Below are 27,587 nucleotides of genomic sequence, written 5' to 3'. Positions count from 1 at the left end.
ACAAATAATTCTTCCACTTCAAATATTTTGTTATTTCTGGTAAAATTCTCGTGTTAACAAAACAAAATGTCCTATATTTTGAAGTGGAATGGATAAAATGGATGGAGTAATTATTGTGGCTAGAGCTCAGTGCACACAAATGACTCGATAGCTGGACCTGGACGATAACAGTTTACTACTATGATCTGCAGGAATTCTAAAACACATGAATAACATGATGCCATTTCAAATACTACATGAATGTTTGGACGTTTAATTGTGCACAAGAAAACCATAATCTTCACGGGAGGTTGGAGTGGATGAAAATTTCCAGGGGCATCCTCCAATTCCTTTGACAGTACTACTTCAAATCAAAGAGGCCCTTAGACAATAGGAAACAGTAGGAAGAAGCTCCATTATCCCGTCAAGAAGCAAACTTTCCATCCATCCGCCAACGCAGTTTTCTCATGAACAACATTGCACAATACATCACTGACAAGAATTTTACATTCTTCATTGTTAATAGTACTGACAATAGCACAGGACCAGAGGCCAAAGTAGACCGTGAGCATTGCTGAGTTATGTCTGGCAGTCAGGCTGATCTGGCAGTCAGTCGGTCACTCGGCGGCGGCGGCGGCCTTGTCGAGGGTGTTGCCGATGTCGATGACGAATCGATACCTGACGTCGGCCTTGGCAAGGCGCTCCATGGCCGTGTTCACGTACTCGGCGCTGATCACCTCGATGTCTGCCGTCACACCATGCTTCGCCGCGAGGTCCAGCATCTCCTGGGTGTCCCTCATGCCGCCGATGAAGCTCCCGGCCAGGGTCTTGTTCTCTGTCCATTCAGCCACACATACAATATGCGTATCAGTTACGCACAAAATGCATGTGGTCGATCAATGCATGATTTCTTCCAATTGCGAGATCGGAGAGGACATCTAGGTGGCTTGTGAGATGGGAGGACTTACTGGCAACCAGAGCAAAGGGAGGGACCTCGACGGGCTTCTCTGGGAGGCCGACCATGACCATCTTGCCGTTGGGCTTGAGCAGCCCGAAGAGAGGGGCCATGGGGATGTTTGCAGACACCGTGTTTATGATGCCATCCATGGTGCTCATCGCAGCCTGCAAACGCAACATATCAATTAAGCACCACCGGAGAAAGACCCATCTATGGTCTTGTTTGATGATCGGACACATGGGCATACCTTCATCTCGTCGGCGTTCTTGCTGACAACGAAGGCGTCGGCGCCTAGCCTCTCGAGGGCCTCCTGCTTCTTCCCTGGCGACGAGCTGATCACCGTCACCTTCATCCCGAAGGCCTTGCCGAACTTGACGGCGACGTGGCCCAGCCCGCCCAGTCCGAGCACGCCGAGGTGCATCCCGGGGGCGTTCAGCCCGTGGTACTTCATGGGGCTGTACACGGTGATGCCGGCGCACAGCAGGGGCGCGCCCTTGTCCAGCGGCATGGCATCCGGGAACCGGACCATGAAGCGCTCGTGCACCACCACCATGCTGGAGTAGCCGCCGTAGGTGACGGTGCCGTCGCGGTCGACCCGGTTGTAGGTGAAGATCATGCCCGGGCAGTGGTTCTCGAAGCCCTTGTCGCAGCTCTCGCAGGACTGGCACGAGTTCACCATGCACCCCACGCCAACACGGTCGCCGGCCTTGAACCTGGTCACGTTCTTGCCGGCCTCGGTGACCTCGCCGGCGATCTCGTGCCCGGGGATCACGGGGTACGTGGCGTCCTTCCAGTCGTTTTTGATGCTGTGCAGGTCAGAGTGGCAGATCCCGCAGTACAGAATCTTTATGACGACATCGTCATCTCCAGTGCTCCTGATGAAGTAAGAATTGCGAGAAACATGAACGTCTTGAAAAGAAACGCCATTACATGCTGAGTGTGTAAATCAAGATAACGATGACAATCTCAGTAGCAAATCATGGGTTCGTCTATCAACTCAATTCAGTGGTCACTCGAGCAATTATTCTAGCCTATTATCAGTCATGCGTGCAATCGGTGAATTTTCCGTTACAGCAAATGGCATGATTCAGTCAAACAACTCTTCTGGAAAATAGAGATTTTAGAAAATAATTTGCAGCAAATCCTATAGCCATCCATCAACCACCTTTGTACAGCTCGTAGCACACTGGCGCGGCTATGATAGCCACATAAAACTGCTAACGCCATCTACTAATTCAGTTCCAACTGCAGTTTACTGTTCCATCATGTGCACCATCATGTGCACGGTATGCCACTGCCATTGACCTTTCACGTCACCCCTTAATTTCAGGCCCCCTTTGCAAAGGCCAAATTTCACAAAAGATATCACAGAAAGCAACCCAATACTCACCATTACAAATCTAGGGAAACAAATTGGCATGCCACAGAGACTATTTTGAGAATTTGCACCGGAACAGACGAGAATACGAGATGAAGTGCGCAGTTGTGCAAGAAGGACCACTGTCGGCCGCACAAATTCGGTCAAATCATAGGGAGGCCACCTTTAGGATATTGGAGGGTTTGCTCTAAGACGAAATCTCGCCGGTTAATTTCACGAAATCCAGATCCAATCAGCCGTCAATCGTCGTCGGCTACACGACAGATTTAATAACGAGAATAAATTATTGCACGGAACCATGCATTCCATTTCCACGTAGTAGCACGTACTGTACAAAGGGATCATGGCATTGGGGAAAAACAACCCGACACCAAGCGTATCGAACGGCGCGCAGCGCTGCCACAGCCGCCGTGCCCGGGGGGCCACGGCGGCGCGGGCTCGTCGTCTCGCGCGAACCAGATGCGCGGCTTGCGTACCTTCGGGTAATGGCGAGCGGGGCGAGGTGGCCGGAGACGTCGCGCGCCGCCAGGCCCACCGCCTTCCTCGTGTGCTGCTGGCTCTGCTCCGCCGCCGTGGGTGCCATCCTGACGCGAGGCTCGGCCGGCAATCTCTAGAGCACCCCGCCGGAAATTTCTAAGAGGGAGGAGTTTTTCTTTTTAATTTTTTGAGGGAGGTGGTGCGATAAGAGAGAGGTCCGCTGGCAAGGACGACAAGAGAGGTGGGCCGCCTTTTATGGAAGGCCCGCAAGTCTCGATGTGCCAAGTGGGCCAACGCTGGCCGTGGTCAGCGCCGACGTCAGCGCCCACTCTCTTTTTTGTTGAGGAAATCGTCAGGGCCCACTCGAGAGGAGTCAGGGTGCTTGGGCCGGCCCACTATGCCCCCAAATCGGTTTTTAATTTCATTCTTGGGAGGATAGAACTGGCACTGTAGCGCCCCGCTCTTTTGCTCGGTTTTTATTTAGAACATTTTGAAAATGTGAATATATACGCTGAACAATTTTTGAGTATGCATTGAACATTTTGTAATGCATGTTGAACAATTTTCGAATACGCAACATTTGTGTAAATTACGTTGAACAACTTTTTAATACACAGTGAACGTTTGTGTAAATATACGCTGAATAACTCAAATATATCGTGGACCTTTTAAGTATTCATTGAACATATTCTTAATTTACGATGAACATTTTAGTAATGCACGGGGAACTTTTTGCAATATACCGTCAACATTTTCTTAGTGTAACGATCAATTTTTGTAATACACACTGATTTTCTTTTTATAAGAGCATCTCTAGCCTATCCTAAAAAGCACGTCCCACAAAATAGTTTGCGCCTTTGCGGTGCCCCCGAAAACTGGTTTGCGGTACCGCACGATGAAACAAATTTAGGGCATCCGTTTCGCCTGAGCCCGCGCGGTACCGCTAACCAGTTTTCTTTGTTTTAGGCAAATTCATGATTTTAAACAATATAATCTTATATAATAGACCAATAATATAAATAAAACTTATTAATGTTTTAACATCATACAATACAATAATCATCTCAATTATAACAAATGTCCGAATCCGATTAATTAGAACAATACAAATGATTCATGTATTGGTATCGTTGCCATTAAGGATAAAAAGATGGGGATTATTCATATTAATTGAGTTTACTTTGTCTACATCATGTTACATTGCTTAAGTCGTTACTTCATTCTTTATGAACTACTCTAGATGCATGCTGGATAACGGTCGATGTGTGGAGTAATAGTAGTAGATGCAGGCAGGAGTCGGTCTACTTGTCTCGGACCTGATGCCTATATACATGATCATTGCCTTGGATATCGTCACAACTATGCGCTTTTCTATCAATTGCCCAATAGTAATTTGTTTACCCAACGTATGCTATGTTCAAAAGAGAAGCCTCCAGTGAAAACTATGGCCCCGGGGTATATCTTTATCATATATTAAAATCCAAAAAATACTTTGCTGCAATTTATTTAAGGTTATTTTATTTTGTGTTTTTGTTTATCTATCTATCACTTCGAGATTTGATCCTTGCAATTAACCGCCAAGGCATTGACAACCCCTTGTTTGCGTTGGCTGCAAGTATTTGTTATTTTGTGTGTAGATGATGTTCACGAGGTATTGCGTGGTTCTCCTACTGGAATGAGAACCTTGGTTCTGAATTGAGGGACATACTTATCTCTACTGTACTGCATCGTCCTCTCCTCTTCGAGGAAATTCAACGCAGCTCACAAGTAGCAATTGACAGTGTTGCTTTTTTTCACGCTGGAGCTGCTCATTGAGGCCACAGACTCTTTGTCAAATGTTGGGCCTTATGGTTGACATAGCTGTGGTCACCACTGCGGGATGCTGCTAACGCGACACTACGACCAGAGGCCCTTTGACGAATCTGTGTGCGATGCATTAATCGCAAAAGGTGATGTAGAAAAAGTCAAAAATGATGCAAAACGTTTGCGATGACGGAGACATTAAACACAGTTCAGATTTTAGTTACGTGTGCGATGCAGGATATACGGTTGATCCATACGAACTGTTTGCGATGAGACAGAACAACAGAAACGGGCGGCCATATCAAGGTGTGTGCGATATATGGCATACAGTTCGCTCAGATAAACTGTTTGCTATTGGGGAATCACTACTGCAGGATGCTGCTAACGCGACACTACGATTAGAGACCCTTCGATGAAACTGTGTGCGATGCAATAATCGCAAACGGTGGTGTAAAAGAACCGTCAAAAAAGGTGCAAAACGTTTGCGATGGCGGAGCCATCAAACACGGTTCAGATTTTAGTTACGTGTGCGATGCAAGGCATACGGTTCAGTCCAATGAACTGTATGCGATGAGGCGGAACAAAAGAAACGGGCAACCTGATGAAGGCGTGTGCTATATACAGCATATGATTCAGTCGGATGAACTGTTTGTGATTAGGCAACACAAAAGAAATGGTCAGCCAGATCAAGGTGTGTGCGATTGAGGGCATACACTTCAGAAAGATTAACTGTTTGCGATTAGGCAATAGAATAGAAACGGGTCAGCCAGATCAAAGTGTCTGCGATTGATGGCATACATTTCACACGGATGAACTGTTTGCGATTAGCCACAACAAACTGAAGCAGTTAGATAGATCAACGTGTGTGCGCTAGACGGGCACACACATTCTAATTAAAAGAAGCATGCGCGATGGTAATAACGACCGCGCACGGTTGTTGGAACAAGACGTGTGCTGACATTGCCTATTGCGGTGCACCCTATGGTGCAAATGCCACGTACGCGGCCGAGAAGGCATAGGTGCCCACGTTACGCCTTTCGGGAATAGTGCCGCACTTATAACCGTCAGTAAATTTTGAGCATGCGTCTCGTCACATTCCAAATTGCAAACCTGTTCACACCGATCAAAACCTAAACGGTTTTCCACTTAGGAGCGTGATACGTCTCCAACGTATCTATAATTTTTGATTGTTCTATGCTATTATATTATCTGTTTTGGATGTTTAATGGGCTTTATTATACAATTTTATATTATTTTTGGGACTAACCTACTAACCCAAGGCCCAGTGCAAATTGCTGTTTTTTTGCCTATTTCAGTGTTTCGCAGAAAAGGAATATCAAACGGAGTCCAAACGGAATGAAACCTTCGGGAGAGAGATTTTTGGAACAAACGTGATCCAGAGGACTTGGAGTGGACGTCAAGAAATCAACAAGGAGGCCACGAGGCAGGGAGGCGCGCCTGCCCCCCTAGGCACGCCCCCACCCTCGTGGGCCCCTCGCAGCTCCACCGACCTACTTCTTCCTCCTATATATACCCATATACTCCGAAACCAACCAGGAGCACCACGAAACCCTATTTCCACCGCCGCAACCTTCTGTACCCGTGAGATCCCATCTTGGGGCCTTTTCCGGTGCTCCGTCGGAGGGGGAATCGATCACGGAGGGCTTCTACATCAACACCATAGCCTCTGCGATGATGTGTGAGTAGTTTACCACAGACCTTCGGGTCCATAGTTATTAGCTAGATGGCTTCTTCTATCTTTTTGGATCTCAATACAAAGTTCTCCTCGATCTTCTTGGAGATCTATTCGATGTAACTCTTTTTGCGGTGTGTTTGTCAAGATCCGATGAATTGTGGGTTCATGATCAAAATTATCTATGAACAATATTTGAATCTCCTCTGAATTCTTTTATGTATGATTTGTTATCTTTGCAAGTCTCTTCGAATTATCAGTTTGGTTTGGCCTACTAGATTGATCTTTCTTGCAATGGGAGAAGTGCTTAGCTTTGGGTTCAATCTTGCGTTGCTCGATCCCAGTGACAAAAGGGGAAACAACACGTATTGTATGGTTGCCATCGAGGATAAAAAGATGGGGTTTATATCATATTGCTTGAGTTTATCCCTCTACATCATGTCATCTTGCCTAATGCGTTACTCTGTTCTTATGAACTTAATACTCTAGATGCATGCTGGATAGCGGTCGATGTGTGGAGTAATAGTAGTAGATGCAGGAAGGAATCGGTCTACTTGTTGCTGACGTGATGCCTATATACATGATCATGCCTAGATATTCTCATAATTATGCACTTTTCTATGAATTGCTCGACAGTAATTTGTTCACCCACCGTAATACTTATGCTATCTTGAGAGAAGCCACTAGTGAAACCTATGGCCCCCGGGTCTATTTTCCATCATATAAGTTTCCAATCTATTTTTACTTTGCAATCTTTACTTTTAATCTTTACCATAAAAATACCAAAAATATCATCTTATCATCTCTATCAGATCTCACTTTTGCAAGTGGCCGTGAAGGGATTTACAACCCCTTTATCGCGTTGGTTGCAAGGTTCTTATTTGTTTGTGTAGGTACGAGGGACTTGCGTGTGGCCTCCTACTGGATTGATACCTTGGTTCTCAAAAACTGAGGAAAATACTTACGCTACTTTGCTGCATCACCCTTTCCTCTTCAAGGGTAAAACCAGCGCATGCTCAAGAGGTTGCAGAGCGTATTACTACTCGGTTATAAATACTACTACCCGAAGATGACTGCACATTCCTCCTCAACTCCGCATTCACAAAAACAAACAAGTCATTCATCATTGTTCCCTTTGCGTCTGCCATGGCTAGTGTGAGTTCTGGGTCGAAAGATTGCCACCAGGGAGATGCGAGCATGGAAGCGGAAGCACGAGAGATGTCCCGCCTCGCTGCGAACGCAGCCGGCATGTCCCGCCGTGCGGCCGTAGCAGCACAGAGGTCCCGCCGCGCCGCCGAAGCAGCACGCAGGTCCCGCCGCGCCGCGGAAGCAGAAGAGATGTCCCGCCGCGCCGTGAATGCAGCAGAGATGTCCTCCCGCACCGCGGCAGCCTGGGAAAATGTCTCGCGGGCAGGCGAGGACTCTTACAGGCGCATGCATGCGATCGTTCATAGCCAGATGGATCAGATCTCCGGCTGGGCGAGGTTGCAGGACGACATGAAAGCCTCTTTTGAAGAGGCTACCAGCGTCATCCGGCAACTAAATGAGAGCAATGCGAAGCTCCGGGCCGAGCGCGACCTGCTAAGGGCGAAGATCGTCGGAAGTGCGGAGTATCAGGAGGAGACCACTGCCATGGCTAGTGTGAGTTCACTTATATTATGTTCCTAAATATGTAAGACAATTATTATCCACTATCATCGTCCTTATATTCATCATGCTTGCTATAAGTCACAGTCGATGCTATATAGGTCCGTCGGATCTTACATCAAGATCCGTGCAAAACTTTCTTTTCAGATTTTCATTTTTCCCTCTTAAATCTCAGTCGAGTGAGACATATAGCCACGCCGTAGAACAGGGGCTCGGGTGCCATTAATGGAGACGTTGGGAGGGAGGTGCGCGGTGGGTAGTGGTCAAAGGGCTCTCCTCCCAATGAGCACGCGCAGGGGTCTGATCGCACGCCTCCCGTACTCAAATAGCTACCCCCGCACGGCAGCTCCTAGCCAATAAAAAAGGGGACGCGTGGCGGCACGTAATTGGTAAGTAGAATACCAATGGTTTCAATAATACCTGTGTTTCCGATTTGTAACATGACAACACTTGTTCCAAAATGACTTTGTTGATTGTTAATGTGTGCGCCTTTGCAAATCGGACAGAAAAATTACCACAGCATTTTGGTGCCATGTCATGACACCATGCCAAGTTTCATGATTTTCAGGCGTGTTTTGGATTTACAGGAATTAAAAAAACCAGGTTTCTCAATCTTTCCGGCCGAGCCATGACGCCCAGATGTTTGAATTTCATTCCCATTTCTTGCATGGGACCTAGAAATTCACCCAAGGACACACATGTGATTTTTCAAACAACTTTGGTGCACTAGAGCATGTGCTTGTAGTTCAAATTTGAATTATGCACATTAAATGCGCGGAAACTCAATTATTATATAAAAAAGGCCAAACAAACCCGGAATAATTCCAAAATTTAGCACGATACTTCTATTTGGTCTAATCTGCCTGTGTAAAAAAATTAAGGTGGGAGAAGGCAGTGTACGCATGTCGTTTCGCACACGGAGGTGACACGTTCCCTCTCGGAACCACGAGCCTTCCTGAGGGAAGCTCCGGTTTGCAAGAAGCTTACACCAAACCTTGTCCCAATTCGGCCAAAAAATTTACCGCAACATGTTGGTGCCATGTCATGACACCATGCCAAGTTCATGATTTTCAGGCGTGTTTTGGATTTACAGGAATTAAAAAACCAAGTTTCTCAATCTTTCCGGCCGAGCCACGACGCCCAGATGTTTGAATTTCATTCCCATTTCTTGCATGGGACCTAGAAATTCACCCAAGGACACACATGTGATTTTTCAAACCAACTTTGGTGCACTGGAGCATGTGCTTGTAGTTCAAATTTGAATTATGCACATTAAATGCGCAGAAACTCAATTAATGTATAAAAAAGGCCAAACGAACCCGGAATAATTCCAAAATTTAGCACGATACTTCTATTTGGTCTAATCTGCCTGTGTAAAAAAATTAAGGCGGGAGAAGGCAGTGTACGTATGTCGTTTCGCACACGGAGGTGACACGTTCCCTCTCGGAACCACGAGCCTTCTTGAGGGAAGCTCCGGTTTGCAAGAAGCTTACACCAAAGCTTGTCCCAATTCGGCCAAAAAATTACCGCAGCATGTTGGTGCCATGTCATGACACCATGCCAAGTTTCATGATTTTCAGGCATGTTTTGGATTTACAGGAATTAAAAAACCAAGTTTCTCAATCTTTCCGGCCGAGCCACGACGCCCAGATGTTTGAATTTCATTCCCATTTCTTGCATGGGACCTATAAATTCACCCAAGGACACACATGTGATTTTTCAACCAACTTTGGTGCACTGGAGCATGTGCTTGTAGTTCAAATTTGAATTATGCACATTAAATGCGCAGAAACTCAATTAATGTATAAAAAGGCCAAACGAACCCGGAATAATTCCAAAATTTAGCACGATACTTCTATTTGGTCTAATCTGCCAGTGTAAAAAAATTAAGGCGGGAGAAGGCAGTGTACGTATGTCGTTTCGCACACGGAGGTGACACGTTCCCTCTCGGAACCACGAGCCTTCTTGAGGAAAGCTCCGGTTTGCAAGAAGCTTACACCAAAGCTTGTCCCAATTCGGCCAAAAAATTTACCGCAGCATGTTGGTGCCATGTCATGACACCATGCCAAGTTTCATGATTTTTAGGCGTGTTTTGGATTTATAGGAATTAAAAAACCAAGTTTCTCAATCTTTCCGGCCGAGCCACGATGCCCAGATGTTTGAATTTCATTCCCATTTCTTGCATGGGACCTATAAATTCACCCAAAGACACACATGTGATTTTTCAACAAACTTTGGTGCATTGGAGCATGTGCTTGTAGTTCAAATTTGAATTATGCACATTAAATTCCCAGAAACTCAATTAATGCATAAAAATGCCAAACGAACCCGGAATAATTCTAAATTTAAACACGACACTCATGTACTAGTTGCATGTTCACTGTACGTAAATGTTCTAGCAATTCAAACACCATCCTTTCCTCCGTAACAACATTTTGTCTTTCAAAACATAATGAAAAAAATTAGGTATACCACAAACAGTTTACTAGAAAGAATCGTGTGGGATGCGATATAAAATATCTTGGCGCACCGTCTTGTCTGGCTTACGTAGAAAGCTTCGACGTCTATAGTCCATCACCCCTGCCTGAACCACACTTGCGCGCCAATTTCTCGCGGCACCGAGCGAATTTTTTTGCCACCACGGAAATATCTATCTCCCCGCCGCCTCCCTCCTACCAAAAGCCACATTTCCACTGTTCCTCCTTGCTTTCCAAGTCCAAACCTTCACTGCTGCTTACTGGCAGCTCAGCCTCCTCGCCGGCGACCCTTCTTCTTGCAGCGCCGCCTCCTCGCCGGCTACCCTTCTTCTTGCAGAGCCGCCTCCTAGCCGGCGACCCTTCTTCTTGCAGCGCCGCCTTCTCGCCAGCGACCCTTCTTCTTGTTGCGCGGCCTCCTCGCCGCCGACCCTTCTTCTTGCTGCGTGGACTCGTCGATATGGTCAGGTAATCCACACCCCACCCACACCATCCTCCTCCTTTCCCGTCCCACATGCTCTGACCGACGGCGCGACACCTTCCACCAAAATCACTGCCACCCTCCTCCAATTAAGCGCCGCCCATAGCCATTTTGCACGCAGTATAACGTGGAGCTCAGTAGCATGCGGCCGCACGCGCGCATGAGGTTGCTATGGCTGCCATGCGTGTCGACCGCCAGATCTTGGAGGAGCACCTCATCTTCGAGGCCACCGTCGACGCCTGCATGCGGCTGTCCACTTTAAAATACACTTCGTGCTGTTTTCTCGAGGCCACCACCAGTGCCTTCTAGTGATTTGTCCTCTGTAATGTTAATATGCAATCTAATGTTCAGTTAACATTTTAGTCCTCTGAAATGTAATGTTCAGTTAACACTTTGGTCCAACAATTGCTACATTTCGTAGTACTATTCTCAAGCATTCTTTGTTTTGTTAACTGTCTTATCTTCTAGTACATGTTTCTATTCTGAATGTCGTGCTCAGTTAACTATTTTGGTTCATTTGGTCTGCTGTCCATTTAACTGTTTGGTTCAGTTCTGCAATTTGATTTTCATTTGCTGTGGGTACAATTTTGTATTGTTATGCATGTGACACCAATCGAATTTGGCTGTACTCAATACATATTCTACTGATAGTATGGCAACTCTCAGTTAACCTGATCAAGATCTTCCTTATGTGTGTTGCAGGGAAACAATGGGAGACACTGCGGTTTACCATCGAGGTTTGTTCAAGCAGGGTCCTTTGGCTAATAGCACATTATTGTGCAGTTGCAGGAATCATTCTAATATTTAGGTTTCTTACAATTTGGTCTTGCACATGTAGGTCCTGCTGTCAGAGGCTTAGACCCACTGTTCGACCCATTTTGCATATGGGGAAATGAGATGTCCATGAATATCAGTCAAGTCAAGAAACTCAGAAAGATTGTTAGGATGAAGAAACTTGCGACGAATAACAGCAAGATCTTTGTTTGCACAATGAAGAAGACATCAGTCAACTATAGGATGGTACCAACTCTTTTACCTTGTTTTTACCCCTTGCGCCATTTCAAAATTTACAACAGCGATTTATGCATAGCTTTGTTTTCAGTACTTTTCAAAGCAGTTCACCGATGATTACCTCTCAAACCACCTGCATGGTCAAGAGGCGAGGAAGGTATTCATTCAACACCCACGGTACAATATTGAAGTCTTGCTGAAGAGGACGAAGGTTGGGCGGGCAATTATCCATAGCCACTGGCCTAAAGTTGCAAGGACATTCAACATCACTGAAGGCTCAATATTTGCCTTCCGCTTCTGCAGTTTCCCAGATGAGATTCATCTGTCTATTTACCGTGTATGATGCTACTTTCCAAAGGTTTTTGATGCTGCATGTGAAACTTGGTGCTGTTGTGTAATGGCCTATCTGATGTAATTCGATTATGAAATCCTGGTTGCTTTTATACGGATATGAAATATCTGGCGTGTTTTATAAGAAATATCAGTTTGATTAGTACATGGATTATCAATAATAGGCTAATTACCCTGCTTATTGGGGTTTTCTATTGTAGACGGTTACTCAGACAGCACCGTGGGCGATGAACTCAAACAACCCGCATAGTTTCTAGAAAGTAGGCGTGTTCGATCAACTAACAATCACACACGGCTTCCGGCAGCGAACTGTTTGCGTTAGGCCACCTTGCACAAACGTTTCCACACAAAGAACTGTGTGTGATATACATACCTACGGAAATGTTTTTCTAGGATTCACCGTGTGGGATGTACATACCTACGGAAATGATTTTCTGGGATTCACCGTGTGGGATGTACATACCTACGGAAATGATTTTCTGGGATTCACCGTCTGGGATGTACATACCTACGGAAATGATTGGGTTTCGATGCCTCGCCCGATCGCACACGAGCTCATTTGGTGTCCCAGGAGGGCCTATCCCCGACGGTTTCTGGGTCGTGTGGGAAGGACCCCATATCGCCCACACTCACTTGGCGACGGTTCCCAATGCCGTCGCGGAAAGGGGTTAAAAACCGTTTGTATAGCACGCCGCTGTACCAGTGAATGCAACAGAAACGGTTAGCCAGCTCAAGGTGTGTGTGATATACGACATACGGTTCACTCGGACGAACTGTTTTCGATTAGGGAACACAACAAAAACGGTTCAACTTAAAAGATGTGTGTGATATGAGGCATACAGTTCACATAGATGAACTATTTGCGATGAGCCAAAAAAACACAAACGATTCGTGTAAACAAGATGTGTGTGATACGCAGCAAACAGCCGACTCGGATGAACTGTTTGCGATGAGAAAATATAACACAGACGATTACTAGAGTTAATTCATGTGCGATTCTCTGTGTACTAAAAACTTTGAAAAATGCATACTAGTTGCTTGCGATGGCTAGGAGTATCGCACACGATGCGCGTGCGGGTACTCGTGCACGATGATTAGTAAGTTACACATACATTTTCTTATGTTAACACGTGTGCGGTAATACGTGACACCACATATGGTTGTCGGGTTGTGTGCTCAAGTGTTCCCGCGCTCCAGTGAAGGCCTCCGACGCTCCAACGAAGGCTTCCCGCACTCCACAGGGGTGAATTGTAAAATCCCCAATCCCCTAGTCAGCTGCTAGCTATAAATAACCACAACAATGCCCGCCGGCGGCGACTTGCTACTTGTCCACTCAGTAGCTAGTTACCCACACATACCGGCATACCCCCAACGGCCTACGATAAGATGTAGTTGCGCGATAGGAACGAGCGCCGAAGATCATAGTTTAGGTTAATTAATTATACCTCCAGAGCCGGATGATTCCGGCTCTGGAGGTATAATTAATTAAGATAATCTAAGATCAAATAACTAAAGCTTCCCCAACGTGATCGTGTGCCGGCCCCAACCGCTAGTAGAGCGCGCGCGGAGAGACGCGACCCGAGCGAGACTTGGAACCTAAATGGTGAGCAGAGCGCACAGAGGGACGCGACCCGAGGGCACCTAAATGGTGAGTAGAGCGCGCAGAGGCACGCGAGTAGAGCGCACCGCGGTCGCCTAAACGGCGAGCAAGCACATGCATAATTATTGCATATAGCAGATGAACATAGCCGGGAATAGGCATCCAACAATATTATTTTTGATGACATGCATTAATATATTCTTAGTTAAATATAAGGTCAATGTTTGGTACTACAAAATACGAAGGGGGCCACTAAAGAATTAACCACGATAGAGGTAGTACCTATACGAACACAAACACCCAATATTAAAGAAAATATGGGTCAAACCCTAGTTGAGAAGGGCAACAATGTCTAACTCCAACTTACAAAAGGTACAAAAGCACGAGGATTAATTGTTCATCAGGTTTATGTTGGGAATCGTTGCATGGAAAACAATTTTTTTATGCACATGCAATGATCCATCCATGGACATGCATAGCAGTGACGGGGAGAGTATGTCTACGTACCCTCATAGACCGTAAGCGGAAGCGTTTCACAACGCGGTTGATGTGGTCGAACTTTCTTCGCGCTCCAACCGATCTAGTACCGAACGCACGACACCTCCATGTTCTGCACATGTTCATCTCGGTGACATCCTCGCCTTCTTGATCCAGCAAGACGTCGATGCAGTAGATGAGTTTCGTCAGCATGACAGTGTGGTGACGGTGATGGTGAAGTAATCTCCATAGGGATTCGCCTAAGCACTACGAAAATATGACTAGGGGTGTAAACGGTGGAGGGGGGCACCGCACACGGCTAGGCAATTGTCTGGTGTGTGCTAGGAGCCCCCCTCCCACATATATATAGGTGGGAGGGAGGGAGGAGCAGCCAAAGGAGGCACCCAAGTAGGAGGAATCCTACTTGGGGTCCCTGCACCCCCCTTCCTTATTTGGAGTGCGGGGAATGTTGGGGAACGCGGCATGCAATTTCAAAAATTTTCCTACGCTCACGCAAGATCTATCTAGGAGATGCATAGCAACGAGAGGGGGAGAGTGTGTCCACGTACCCTCGTAGACCGAAAGCGGAAGCGTTTGACAATGCGGTTGATGTAGTCGAACTTCTTCTCGTTCCGACCGATCAAGCACTGAACGTGCGGCACCTCCGAGTTCTGCACACGTTCAGCTCGATGACGTCCCTCGAACTCTTGATCCAGCAAAGTGTCGAGGGAGAGTTTTGTCAGCACAACGGCGTGGTGACGGTGATAGTGAAGTGATCCGTGCAGGGCTTCGCCTAAGCACTACGACAATATGACCGGAGGCGTAAACTGTGGAGGGGGGTGCCGCACACGGCTAGGAATCAATGTTGTGTGTTCTAGCGGTGCTCCCCACATATATATAGGTGGGAGAGGGAGAGGGGCTGCAAGGGGCGCCCCAAGTAGGAGTAATCCTACTTGGGCGCCTCCTCCAAGTCGGCCTCCCCCCATCCATATCCATCGGAGGGGGAAGGAAAGAGAGGGGGGAGGGGAAGGAAAGGGGAGGCCGAATCCTCCCCTTTCCTTCTCCCCTCCCTTCCTTTCCTTCTCCTCCTATTCGGCCTATAGGGGGCGCACCAGCCCCCTTTTGGGGCTGGTCTGTCCCTCTCTTTGCCCATTAGGCCCATATAGCTCGCCCGGGGTTGCCCGGAACCCCTTCCGGTGACCCGACACGTACCCGGTACCCCCGGAACACTTACGGTGTCCAAATACTATCGTCCTATATATGAATATTTACCTCTCAACCATTTTGAGACTCCTCATCATGTCCGTGATCTCATCCAGGACTCCGAACAACATTCGGTCACCAAATCACATAACTCATATAATACAAAATCGTCATCGAACGTTAAGCGTGCGGACCCTACGGGTTCAAGAACTATGTAGACATGACCAAGACACCTCTCCGATCAATAACCAACAGCAGAACCTGGATGCTCATATTGGTTCCCACATACTGTGACGCCCCGAGACCGATGCTTCAGACGCCTTCCATATTTTCGTTGTCGCCGTGTGTTTTATTTGTTTGTTGCATTTCATCATGGCATCATCCGCATTGCATCGGCACTCGTTGCCATCATTGTTTTTAAAACTTGCATCCACTCGTAGTTGCCGTGTTCCCCCTTGCCTTCGTTGACCGTTTCGAGACCAACCGAGTTTTTCGAGTCCCTCTTGTTGGACCACCTAACCCCCTTGCCTCCATGGCCTTTTGTCACACCTCTCGCGTGCGTCTGAAACCTGTCCTGAACCCGACCGGGCTGTCGTTACTGTTGGGTTCGATTCATCTTCAAAAATCCCTAAAACATCTCCGTTTTCTTATTTGGACTCCCTAGCCAATTTATTCTTGACCACCCGATTATGATCGTAGGGACGAGATATCCCCTAACCTAAATCCATCCGCTATAAATAACGACCCAACCCTAAAATTGAGGAGAGATGTCCCATCCTCCCAGCCGCTGCCACTCCACCTCCCACCTCGGGATCTGCTCCTGATCCAAATCCTCCCTGACCAATTCCCTTGTTTTCCCCCGCCGCCCAACCACAGCAAGCCACCGGCCTCCATCGATCCACCCATCCATCCATCCATGCCCGCAGCAGCACTCCCGCCGCCCGTGCTCCTCCCCCAGCAGCGCACCCCGACGCCTCCTCGTCCCCGCACAGCCCACGAGGGACCAGCCTCCTCTGCTTCGCGCCTCCCGAGCAGCGACCAGGAGCCCGAGCTCCATCTTCTACGCCCGCGTCTGAGCGAGAGGAGCTTGCTGCTCGAGCATGCTCCAAGACCCATGGCGCTCTCCCGAGCTCCTCACCGTGCATGCCTCCACTCGTCCTCGTCGCCCTCCGTCTTCATCGCAGTACCACAGGACCAGCAGCTCCACCATGCGTGCCCGCCGCCGGCAAGAGTCCCAGCCAGTGAGCCAAGCCTCTCCCCTACCTTCTCCTTTTCCCGTGCTCCCTTTCTTATCTTCCCTCGCTAACCTCCCGCTCTCTCTGTCCTTTTCTCGTTATGGCAGCCAACGCCATGGATGGAGTCTGTACAGGCTCTCGCCGCTCGGACCCGCTTCTTCTGGCCGCCGGAGCCTCTAACCAGCCTTGCCGTGTGGACCTCCTTCCCCACCGGGCAGATCCGGCCTCTCCTGCCCGTTGACCGCGCCGCCGGAGCCCTGCGTCGCCCAAGTCCGCCGCTGCATCCTCTGCTTCCCCTGCTCCAGATCAAGCGCCTCGCTCGCGTTGACCGACCCTGCCTCGCTGACCCGCCAGCCGCAACAACCGCGTCCTGGCCTCAAGCCAGGAGCAGCCCAGGGACCGGCCTCCTCCAACCTTTGCATCGAACGGGCCCAGGCCCACTGGGTGAGGCCACACCCAGCGACCCTCCTTTGTTTTTCCTCCTATTAGCCCAACCTGCAGTTTCGGCCCAGTTCTTGTTTTTTTCAGTCCTGCGAATTTAGCTATTTATGCAGAGTTTACTGTTTTACAGAAAAACCCTTGTTGTTCATGCATTAATAACTAAATAACCATGCACCATATGTTAAAACTTCAAATATGGAAAGTGCTTAGAATTTCATCTAGTTTCATATTATCCCACTTTCATCCATGTTTAACATGTTTAAACTGCTGTTTGATTAAAGTTGCATAAATGCCATGCTAAAATGCTTTATTTCATAACTAAATAACCATAGCTCCATTTTAAATAAACTTTATATGTAAATGGGGTATAAAAATGCCTAGTTTAACATGGTGGCATTACTTTTGTTGTTTAACAACATTAAAATTGTGTTTAGGGCAGAACAGTAGCAAATTCAAAATATGCATATGAGGATTTTCCGGAATTGTTGTTTGTTGTTCCGGCCTCATTTAAACTTGCCTAAATAGTTAGTTTACTTATGCTTCACCCCTTTCCATGTTAATCAACATTTAATATTGTTGGGTACATAAACGAGAGCAAACTAAATAATTTGAATGTGGTGTTTCGTCAATATGCAATGATACGTCCATTTTGCAACATGCTTTTATATCGATATTTATTGCATTATGTGCTGTTATTACACATTATGTCACAATACTTATGCCTATTCTCTCTTATTTTACAAGGTTTACATAAAGAGGGAGAATGCCGGCAGTTGGAATTCTGGGCTGGAAAAGGAGCAAATATTAGAGACCTACTCTGCGCAACTCCAAAAGTCCTGAAACTCCACGGAAGTTATTTTTGGAAATAATAAAAAATACCGAGCGAAGAAAATACCAGAGGGGGCCCACACCCTGGCCACGAGGGTGGTGGGCGTGCCCTACCCCCTGGGCGCGCCCCCTACCTCGTGGGCCCCCTGGTGGCCCTCCGGTGCCCATCTTCTGCTATATGAAGTCTTTCGTCTGAGAAAAAATCAGAAGCAAGCTTTCAGGACGAGACTCCGCCGCCACGAGGCGGAACCTTGGCGGAACCAATCTAGGGCTCTGGCGGAGCTGTTCTGCCGGGGACACTTCCCTCCGGGAGGGGGAAATCATCGCCATCGTCATCACCAACGCTCCTCTCATCGGGAGGGGGCCAATCTCCATCAACATCTTCACCAGCACCATCTCCTCTAAAACCCTAGTTCATCTCTTGTATCCAGTCTTTGTCTCTAAGTCTGGGATTGGTACCTGTAGGTTGCTAGTAGTGTTGATTACTCCTTGTAGTTGATGCTAGTTGGTTTATTTGGTGGAAGATCATATATTCAGATCCATTATGCATATTAATACCCCTCTGATTATGAACATGAATATGCTTTGTGAGTAGTTACGTTTGTTCCTGAGGACATGGGAAAAGTCTTGCTATTAGTAGTCATGTGAATTTGGTATTCGTTCGATATTTTGATGAGATGTATGTTGTCTCTCCTCTAGTGGTGTCATGTGAACATCGACTACATGACACTTCACCATTGTTTGGGCCTAGAGGAAGGCATTGGGAAGTAATAAGTAGATGATGGGTTGCTAGAGTGACAGAAGCTTAAACCCTAGTTTATGCGTTGCTTCGTATGGGGCTGATTTGGATCCATATGTTTCATGCTATGGTTAGGTTTACCTTAATACTTCTTTTGTAGTTGCGGATGCTTGCAATAGGAGTTAATCATAAGTGGGATGCTTGTCCAAGTAAGGACAACACCCAAGCACCGGTCCACCCACATATCAAATTATCAAAGTACCGAACGCGTATCATATGAACGTGATGAAAACTAGCTTGATGATAATTCCCATGTGTCCTCGGGAGCGTTTTCCTTCATATAAGAAATTGTCCAGGCTTGTCCTTTGCTACAAAAAGGATTGGGCCATCTTGCTGCACTTTATTTACACTTGTTATTCGTTATTCGTTACTTGTTACCAATTATCTTATCACAAAACTATCTGTTACCTATAATTTCAGTGCTTGCAGAGAATACCTTGCTGAAAACCGCTTGTCATTTCCTTCTGCTCCTCGTTGGGTTCGACACTCTTACTTATCGAAAGGACTACGATAGATCCCTTATACTTGTGGGTCATCAAGACTCTTTTCTGGCGCCGTTGCCGGGGAGTGAAGCGCCTTTGGTAGGTGGAATTTGGTAAGGAAAAATTTATATAGTGTGCTGAAATTTACTGTCACTTGTTACTATGGAAAGTAATCCTTTGAGGGGCTTATTCGGGGTATCTTCACCCCGACCGGTAGAGCAAATAGTTGCTCCTCAACCTACTGAACCTACTGAAAATGTCTACTTTGAAATTCCTTTGAGTATGATAGAAAAACTGGTAGCTAATCCTTTTGCAGGAGATGGAACATTACATCCTGATGAGCACCTAATCTATGTGGATTTAGTTTGTGGATTATTTAAGCTTGTAGGTATGCCCGATGATGTTATCAAGAAGAAGGTCTTCCCTTTATCTTTGAAGGGGGATGCATTGACATGGTATAGGCTATGTGATGATATGGGATCGTGGAACTACAAACGATTGAAATTGGAATTTCATCAGAAGTTTTATCCTATGCATCTTGTTCATCGTGATCGTAATTATATATACTTTTTTTGGCCTCGCGAAGGAGAAAGCATCGCTCAAGCTTGGGGGAGGCTTAAGTCAATGTTATATTCATGCCCCAATCATGAGCTCTCGAGAGAGATGATTATTCAAATTTTTTATGCTCGGCTTTCTGACAACAATCGCACCATGCTCGATACTTCTTGTACTGGTTCTTTTATGATGAAGACTACTGAATTCAAATGGGATTTATTGGAAAGAATTAAACGCAACTCTGAAGCTTGGGACCTCGACGAAGGTAAAGGGTCAGGTATAACACTAAGTTTGATTGTGTTAAATCTTTTATGGATACCGATGTTTTCTGTGAATTTAGCACTAAATATGGACTTGACTCTGAGATAGTAGCTTCTTTCTGTGAATCATTTGCTACTCATGTTGATCTCCCTAAGGAGAAGTGGTTTAAATATAATCCTCCCGTTTAAGTAAAAGTAGTTGCACCTATTAAAGTTGAAGAAAAGACTATCACTTATAATGATCCTGTTGTTCCTACTGCTTATGTTGAGAAACCACCTTTCCCTGTTAGATTAAAGGATCATGCTAGAGCTTCAACTGTAGTCAACAAAAGTAATATTAGGACACACAAACCTCCTGAGCAAGTTAAAGTTGAACCTAATATTTCTATGGTTAAGGATCTCTTGGCTGATAATATTGATGGGCATGTTATTTACTTATGTGATGAGACCACTAGAATTGCTAAACCTGGTGCCAAAGATAAACATAGACCTGTTGTAGGCATGCCTATTATTTCTGTTAAAATAGGAGATCATTGTTATCATGGCTTGTGTGATATGGGTGCTAGTGCTAGCGCAATACCTATTTCTTTATATCAAGAAATTATGCACGATATTGCACCTGCTGAGATAGAAGATATAGATGTTACAATTAAATTTGCTAATAGAGATACTATTTCACCAATTGGGATTGTTAGAGATGTTGAAGTCTTGTGCGGGAAAGTTAAATATCCTGCTGATTTTCTTGTTCTTGGTTCCCCACAAGATAGTTTTTGTCCCATTATATTTGGTAGACCCTTCTTGAACACTGTTAATGCTAAGATAGACTGCAAAAAGGATGTTGTTACTATTGGTTTGGATGATATGTCTCATGAGTTTAATTTCTCTAAATTTCGTAGACAACCCCGTGATGAAGAATTGCCTAGTAAAGATGAAATTATTGGTCTTGCTTATATTGCCGTGCCTCCTAATGATCCTTTAGGACAATATTTGCTAGACCATGAAAATGATATGTTTATGAATGAAGGAAGGGAAATAGATGAAGTATTCTTTAAACAGGGACCTATCCTGAAACACGACTTGCCTGTTGAAATCCTAGGGGACCCTCCTCCACCCAAGGGTGATCCCGTGTTTGAGCTTAAACCACTACCTGATACTCTTAAATATGCTTATCTAGATGAAAAGAAGATATATCCTGTTATTATTAGTGCTAACCTTCCAGAGCATGAAGAAGAGAAGTTATTGAAAACTCTGAAGAAGCACCGTGCTGCTATTGGATATACTCTTGATGATCTTAAGGGCATTAGTCCCACTTTATGCCAACACAAAATAAATTTGGAGAAAGATGCCAAACCAGTTATTGATCATCAACGACGGCTGAATCCTAAGATGAAAGAAGTGGTAAGGAAGGAAATATTAAAGCTCCTTGAGGCAGGTATAATCTATCCCGTTGCTGATAGTTAGTGGGTAAGTCCTGTCCATTGTGTCCCTAAGAAGGGAGGTATTACTGTCGTTCCTAATGATAAAGATGAATTGATTCCGCAAAGAATTATTACAGGTTATAGGATGGTAATTGATTTTCGCAAATTAAATAAAGCTACTAAAAAGATCATTACCCCTTGCCATTCATTGATCAAATGCTAGAAAGACTATCCAAACATACACATTTTTGCTTTCTAGATGGTTACTCTGGTTTCTCTCAAATACCTGTGTCAGCTGATGATCAAGCAAAGACCACTTTTACTTGCCCTTTCGGTACTTTTGCTTATAGACGCATGCCTTTTTGTTTATGTAATGCACCTGCTACCTTCCAAAGATGCATGATGGCTATATTCTCTGACTTTTGTGAAAAGATTTGTGAGGTTTTCATGGATGATTTCTCCATCTATGGATCCTCTTTTGATGATTGCTTGAGCAACCTTGATCGAGTTTTGCAGAGATGTGAAGAAACTAACCTTGTCTTGAACTGGGAGAAGTGCCACTTTATGGTTAATGAAGGTATTGTCTTGGGGTATAAAATTTCTGAAAGAGGTATTGAAGTTGATAAAGCTAAAGTTGATGCTATTGAAAAGATGCCATGTCCCAAGGACATAAAAGGTATAAGAAGTTTTCTTGGTCATGCCAGTTTTTATAGGAGGTTCATTAAGGACTTCTCAAAAATTTCTCGGCCTCTGACTAATCTATTACAAAAAGATATACCATTTGTCTTTGATGATGATTGTGTAGAAGCATTTGCAATACTTAAGAAAGCATTGATTTCCGCACCTATTGTTCAGCCACCTGATTGGAATTTACCCTTCTAAATTATGTGCGATGCTAGTGAATATGCTGTAGGTGCTCTTCTAGGACAAAGAGTTGATAAGAAATTAAATGTTGTTCAATATGCTAGTAAAACTCTAGACAGTGCTCAGAGAAATTATGCTACTACTAAAAAAGAATTCTTAGCAGTTGTTTTTGCTTGTGATAAGTTCAGACCTTATATTGTTGATTCTAAAGTAACTATTCACACTGATCATGCTGCTATTAAATATCTCATGGAAAAGAAAGATGCTAAACCTAGATTTATTAGATGGGTTCTCTTGCTACAAGAATTTGATTTGCATATTATTGATAGAAAGAGAGCTGAGAACCCCGTTGCAGACAACTTGTCTAGGTTAGAGAATGTTCTTGATGACCCACTACCTATTGATGATAGCTTTCCTGATGAACAATTAAATGTCATAAATACTTCTCGTACTGCTCCATGGTATGCTGATTATGCTAATTACATTGTTGCTAAATTTATACCACCTAGTTTCACATACGAGCAAAAGAAAAAGTTTTTCTATGATTTGAGACATTACTTTTGGGATGACCCACATCTTTATAAAGAAGGAGTAGATGGTGTTATTAGACGTTGTGTACCTGAGCATGAACTGGAACAGATCCTACACAAGTGTCACTCCGAAGCTTATGGAGGACACCACGCTGGAGATAGAACTGCGCATAAGGTATTGCAATCCGATTTTTATTGGCCTACTCTCTTCAAGGATGCTCGTAAGTTTGTCTTATCTTGTGATGAATGTCAAAGAATTGGTAATATTAGTAGACGTCAAGAAATGCCTATGAATTATTCACTCGTTATTGAACCATTTGATGTTTGGGGCTTTGATTACATGGGACCTTTTCCTTCCTCTAATGGGTATACACATATTTTAGTTGCTGTTGATTACGTTACTAAGTGGGCAGAAGCTATTCCAACTAGTAGTGCTGATCATAACACCTCTATTAAGATGCTTAAAGAAGTTATTTTTCCGAGGTTTGGAGTCCCTAGATATTTAATGACTGATGGTGGTTCACACTTTATTCATGGTGCTTTTCGTAAAATGCTTGCTAAGTATGATGTTAATCATAGAATTGCATCCCCTTATCACCCACAGTCTAGTGTTCAAGTAGAATTGAGTAATAGAGAGCTCAAATTAATTTTGCAAAAGACTGTTAATAGATCTAGAAAGAATTGGTCCAAGAAACTTGATGATGCATTATGGGCCTATAGAACTGCATATAAAAATCCTATGGGTATGTCTCCGTATAAAATGGTTTACGGAAAAGCATGTCATTTACCTCTCGAACTAGAACATAAGGCATATTGGGCCATTAAAGAGCTCAACTATGATTTCAAACTTGCCGGTGAGAAGAGGCTATTTGACATAAGCTCACTTGATGAATGGAGAACCCAAGCCTATGAGAATGCCAAGTTGTTTAAAGAAAAAGTTAAAAGATGGCATGACAAAAGGATACAAAAGCGTGAGTTTAATGTAGGTGATTATGTATTGCTATACAACTCTCATTTAAGATTTTTTGCAGGAAAAATTCTCTCTAAATGGGAAGGCCCTTACGTTATCGAGGAGGTCTATCGTTTCGGTGCTATAAAAATCAACAATTTCGAAGGCACAAATCCGAAGGTGGTGAACGGTCAAAGAATCAAACATTTTATCTTTCGTAATCCTATAAATGTTGAAACTAATATTATTGAAACCGTAACCCCGGAGGAATACATAAGAGACACTTTCCAGAACGTTTCAGACTCCGAAAAGGAATAGGTACGTGGTACGGTAAGTAAACCGACTCCAAAACAATTCTAATGGCAATTTTTCTCCGTTTTGGAATATTTAGAAAAATAGGAAAATAAGAAGCAGTCCGGGAAGGACACGAGGCTTCCACGAGGGTGGGAGGCGCGCCCTACCCCCTGGGCGCGCCCCCTGCCTCGTGGGCACCTCGTGTGCTCTCCGGACTCTGTTTTCTTGCACGATACTTCTTTCGGTCGGTAAAAATTCATTATATAATCTCCCGAAGGTTTTGACCACCGTATCACGCAAACATCCTCTGTTTTTGGTTTCGAGCTGTTTCCTGTCAGGTTGTCAAGGCCAGGCATCATGTCGTCCCCCTCCTCCAACAGTGGTGACAACGATGCTTGGCTAATGAAGATAGAGTTGAAGAGGGAAGAACCCATGGAGATCAACAAGGATGAAGGGATCATATTGATCTTATGGGGAGTAATGACTTCACATAGAAACAGTATGATGACTAAAGTTGTTGAGAGTTGACAAACATAGCTTTGGTCATTGTTGAAATTAATAGGAAGTAATAAAGAAAGAGAGGTTTCACATATAAATATACTATCTTGGACATCTTTTATGATTGTGAGCACTCATTAAAATATGCCATGCTAAAGAGTTGATGTTGGAAAAGGAAGACAACGTAATGGGTTATGTTTTCTTATATCTGAAATAAAGTATATTGTTATGGATCATCCAACATGTTGAGCTTGCCTTTCTCCCTCATGCTAGCCAAATTCTTTGCACCAAGTAGAGATACTACTTGTGCTTCCAAATACCCTTAAACCCAGTTTTGCCATGAGAGTCCACCATATCTACCTATGGATTGAGTAAGATCCTTCAAGTAAGTTGTCATCGGTGCAAGCAATAAAAATCGCTCTCTAAATATGTATGATTTATTAGTGTGGAGAAAATAAGCTTTATATGATCTTTTGATGTGGAAGAAATAAAAGCGACGGACTGCATAATAAAGGTCCATATCACAAGTGGCAATATAAACTGACGTTCTTTTGCATTAATATAAAGTGACGTTCTTTTGCATTAAGATTTCGTACATCCAACCATGAAAGCGCATGACAACCTCTGCTTCCCTCTGCGAAGGGCCTATCTTTTACTTTCATCTCTTACCCTTATGCAAGAGTCATGGTGATCTTCACCTTTCCTTTTTATATTTTATCCTTTGGCAAGCACCTTGTGTTGGAAAGATCCTGATATATATATCCAATTGGATGTAAGTTAGCATGAACTATTATTGTTGACATTACCCTTGAGGTAAAAGGTTGGGAGGCGAAACTATAAGCCCCTATCTTTCTCTGTGTCCGATTAAAACTCCGTAACCACAAGTATGGCGTGAGTGTTAGCAATTGTGAAAGACTAAATGATAGTTGAGTATGTGGACTTGCTGAAAAGCTCTTATATTGACTCTTTCTGATGTTATGATAAATTGCAATTGCTTCAATGACTGAGATTATAGTTTGTTAGTTCTCAATGAAGTTTCTGATTCATACTTGACATTGTGAATAGATTATTACTTGAGCATAAGAAATCATATGAAAATATCCATATATGTTGCTGTTCTAAGAATGATCATGATGCCCTCATGTCCGTATTTTATTTTATCGACACCTCTACCTCTAAACATGTGGACATATTTATTGTTATCGGCTTCCGCTTGAGGACACGCGAGGTCTAAGCTTGGGGGAGTTGATACGTCCATTTTGCATCATGCTTTTGTATCGATATTTATTGCATTATGGGCTGTTATTACACATTATGTCACAATACTTATGCCTATTCTCTCTTATTTTACAAGGTTTACATAAAGAGGGAGAATGCCGGCAGTTGGAATTCTGGGCTGGAAAAGGAGCAAATATTAGAGACCTATTCTGCGCAACTCCAAAAGTCCTAAAACTCCATGGAAGTTATTTTTGGAAATAATAAAAAATACCGAGCGAAGAAAATACCAGAGGGGGCCCACACCCTGACCACGAGGGTGGGGGGTGTGCCCTACCCCCTGGGCGCGCCCCCTACCTCGTGGGCCCCCTGGTGGCCCTTCGGTACCCATCTTCCGCTATATGAAGTCTTTCGTCCGAGAAAAAATCAGAAGCAAGCTTTCAGGACGAGACTCCGCCGCCACGAGGCGGAACCTTGGCGGAACCAATCTAGGGCTCTGGCGGAGCTGTTTTGCCGGGGACACTTCCCTCCGGGAGGGGGAAATCATCGCCATCGTCATTACCAACGCTCCTCTCATCGGGAGGGGGCCAATCTCCATCAACATCTTCACCAGCACCATCTCCTCTAAAACCCTAGTTCATCTCTTGTATCCAGTCTTTGTCTCTAAGTCTGGGATTGGTACCTGTAGGTCGCTAGTAGTGTAGATTACTCCTTGTAGTTGATGCTAGTTGGTTTATTTGGTGGAAGATCATATGTTCAGATCGATTATACATATTAATACCCCTCTGATTATGAACATGAATATGCTTTGTGAGTAGTTAAGTTTGTTCCTGAGGACATGGGAGAAGTCTTGCTATTAGTAGTCATGTGAATTTGGTATTCGTTCGATATTTTGATGAGATGTATGTTGTCTCTCCTCTAGTGGTGTCATGTGAACGTCGACTACATGACACTTCACCATTGTTTGGGCCTAGATGAAGGCATTGGGAAGTAATAAGTAGATGATGGGTTGCTAGAGTGACAGAAGCTTAAACCCTAGTTTATGCGTTGCTTCGTAAGGGGCTGATTTGGATCCATATGTTTCATGCTATGGTTAGGTTTACCTTAATACTTCTTTTGTAGTTGCAGATGCTTGCAATAGGAGTTAATCATAAGTGGGATGCTTGTCCAAGTAAGGACAACACCCAAGCACCGGTCCACCCACATATCAAATTATCAAAGTACCGAACGCGAATCGTATGAACGTGATGAAAACTAGCTTGACGATAATTCCCATGTGTCCTCAGGAGCGTTTTCCTTCATATAAGAAATTGTCCAGGCTTGTCCTTTGCTACAAAAAGGATTGGGCCATCTTGCTGCACTTTATTTACACTTGTTATTCGTTACTTGTTACCAATTATCTTATCACAAAACTATATGTTACCTATAATTTCAATGCTTGCAGAGAATACCTTGCTGAAAACCGCTTGTCATTTCCTTCTGCTCCTCGTTGGGTTCGACACTCTTACTTATCGAAAGGACTACGATAGATCCCTTATACTTGTGGGTCATCATGCAACTCGTTGCGTATTGAGCTCCACTTAATTTGTAGTATTGTTTGTGCACTCTGCCATGTCATGCCTCATAAACCGGACATGCATCATACTTGATTGTGCATCATGCCATGTTGATGTGATGGTTGTTTACC

At 44.6% G+C, this 27,587-nt stretch overlaps 1 protein-coding gene across 1 annotated transcript; it reads right to left on the bottom strand.

Annotated features, from left to right (window-relative positions):
• Positions 1-369: 369 nt before the first annotated feature.
• Positions 370-3,007, bottom strand: LOC123165440 (probable cinnamyl alcohol dehydrogenase 5). Its single transcript, XM_044583083.1, has 4 exons — positions 2,792-3,007; positions 1,185-1,812; positions 948-1,101; positions 370-814 (listed from the first exon to the last, which is right to left on the bottom strand). Exons 1-4 carry the CDS (start codon positions 2,896-2,898, stop codon positions 597-599), a joined length of 1,107 nt encoding a protein of 368 aa, XP_044439018.1. The 5' UTR covers positions 2,899-3,007; the 3' UTR covers positions 370-596.
• Positions 3,008-27,587: the final 24,580 nt, after the last annotated feature.

This window comes from Triticum aestivum, chromosome 7D, assembly GCF_018294505.1.
Source record: "Triticum aestivum cultivar Chinese Spring chromosome 7D, IWGSC CS RefSeq v2.1, whole genome shotgun sequence".
Lineage (NCBI taxonomy): Eukaryota > Viridiplantae > Streptophyta > Magnoliopsida > Poales > Poaceae > Triticum > Triticum aestivum.
Note: the sequence above shows the minus strand (reverse complement) of the source record. Positions and strands in the feature narration are given on the sequence as shown.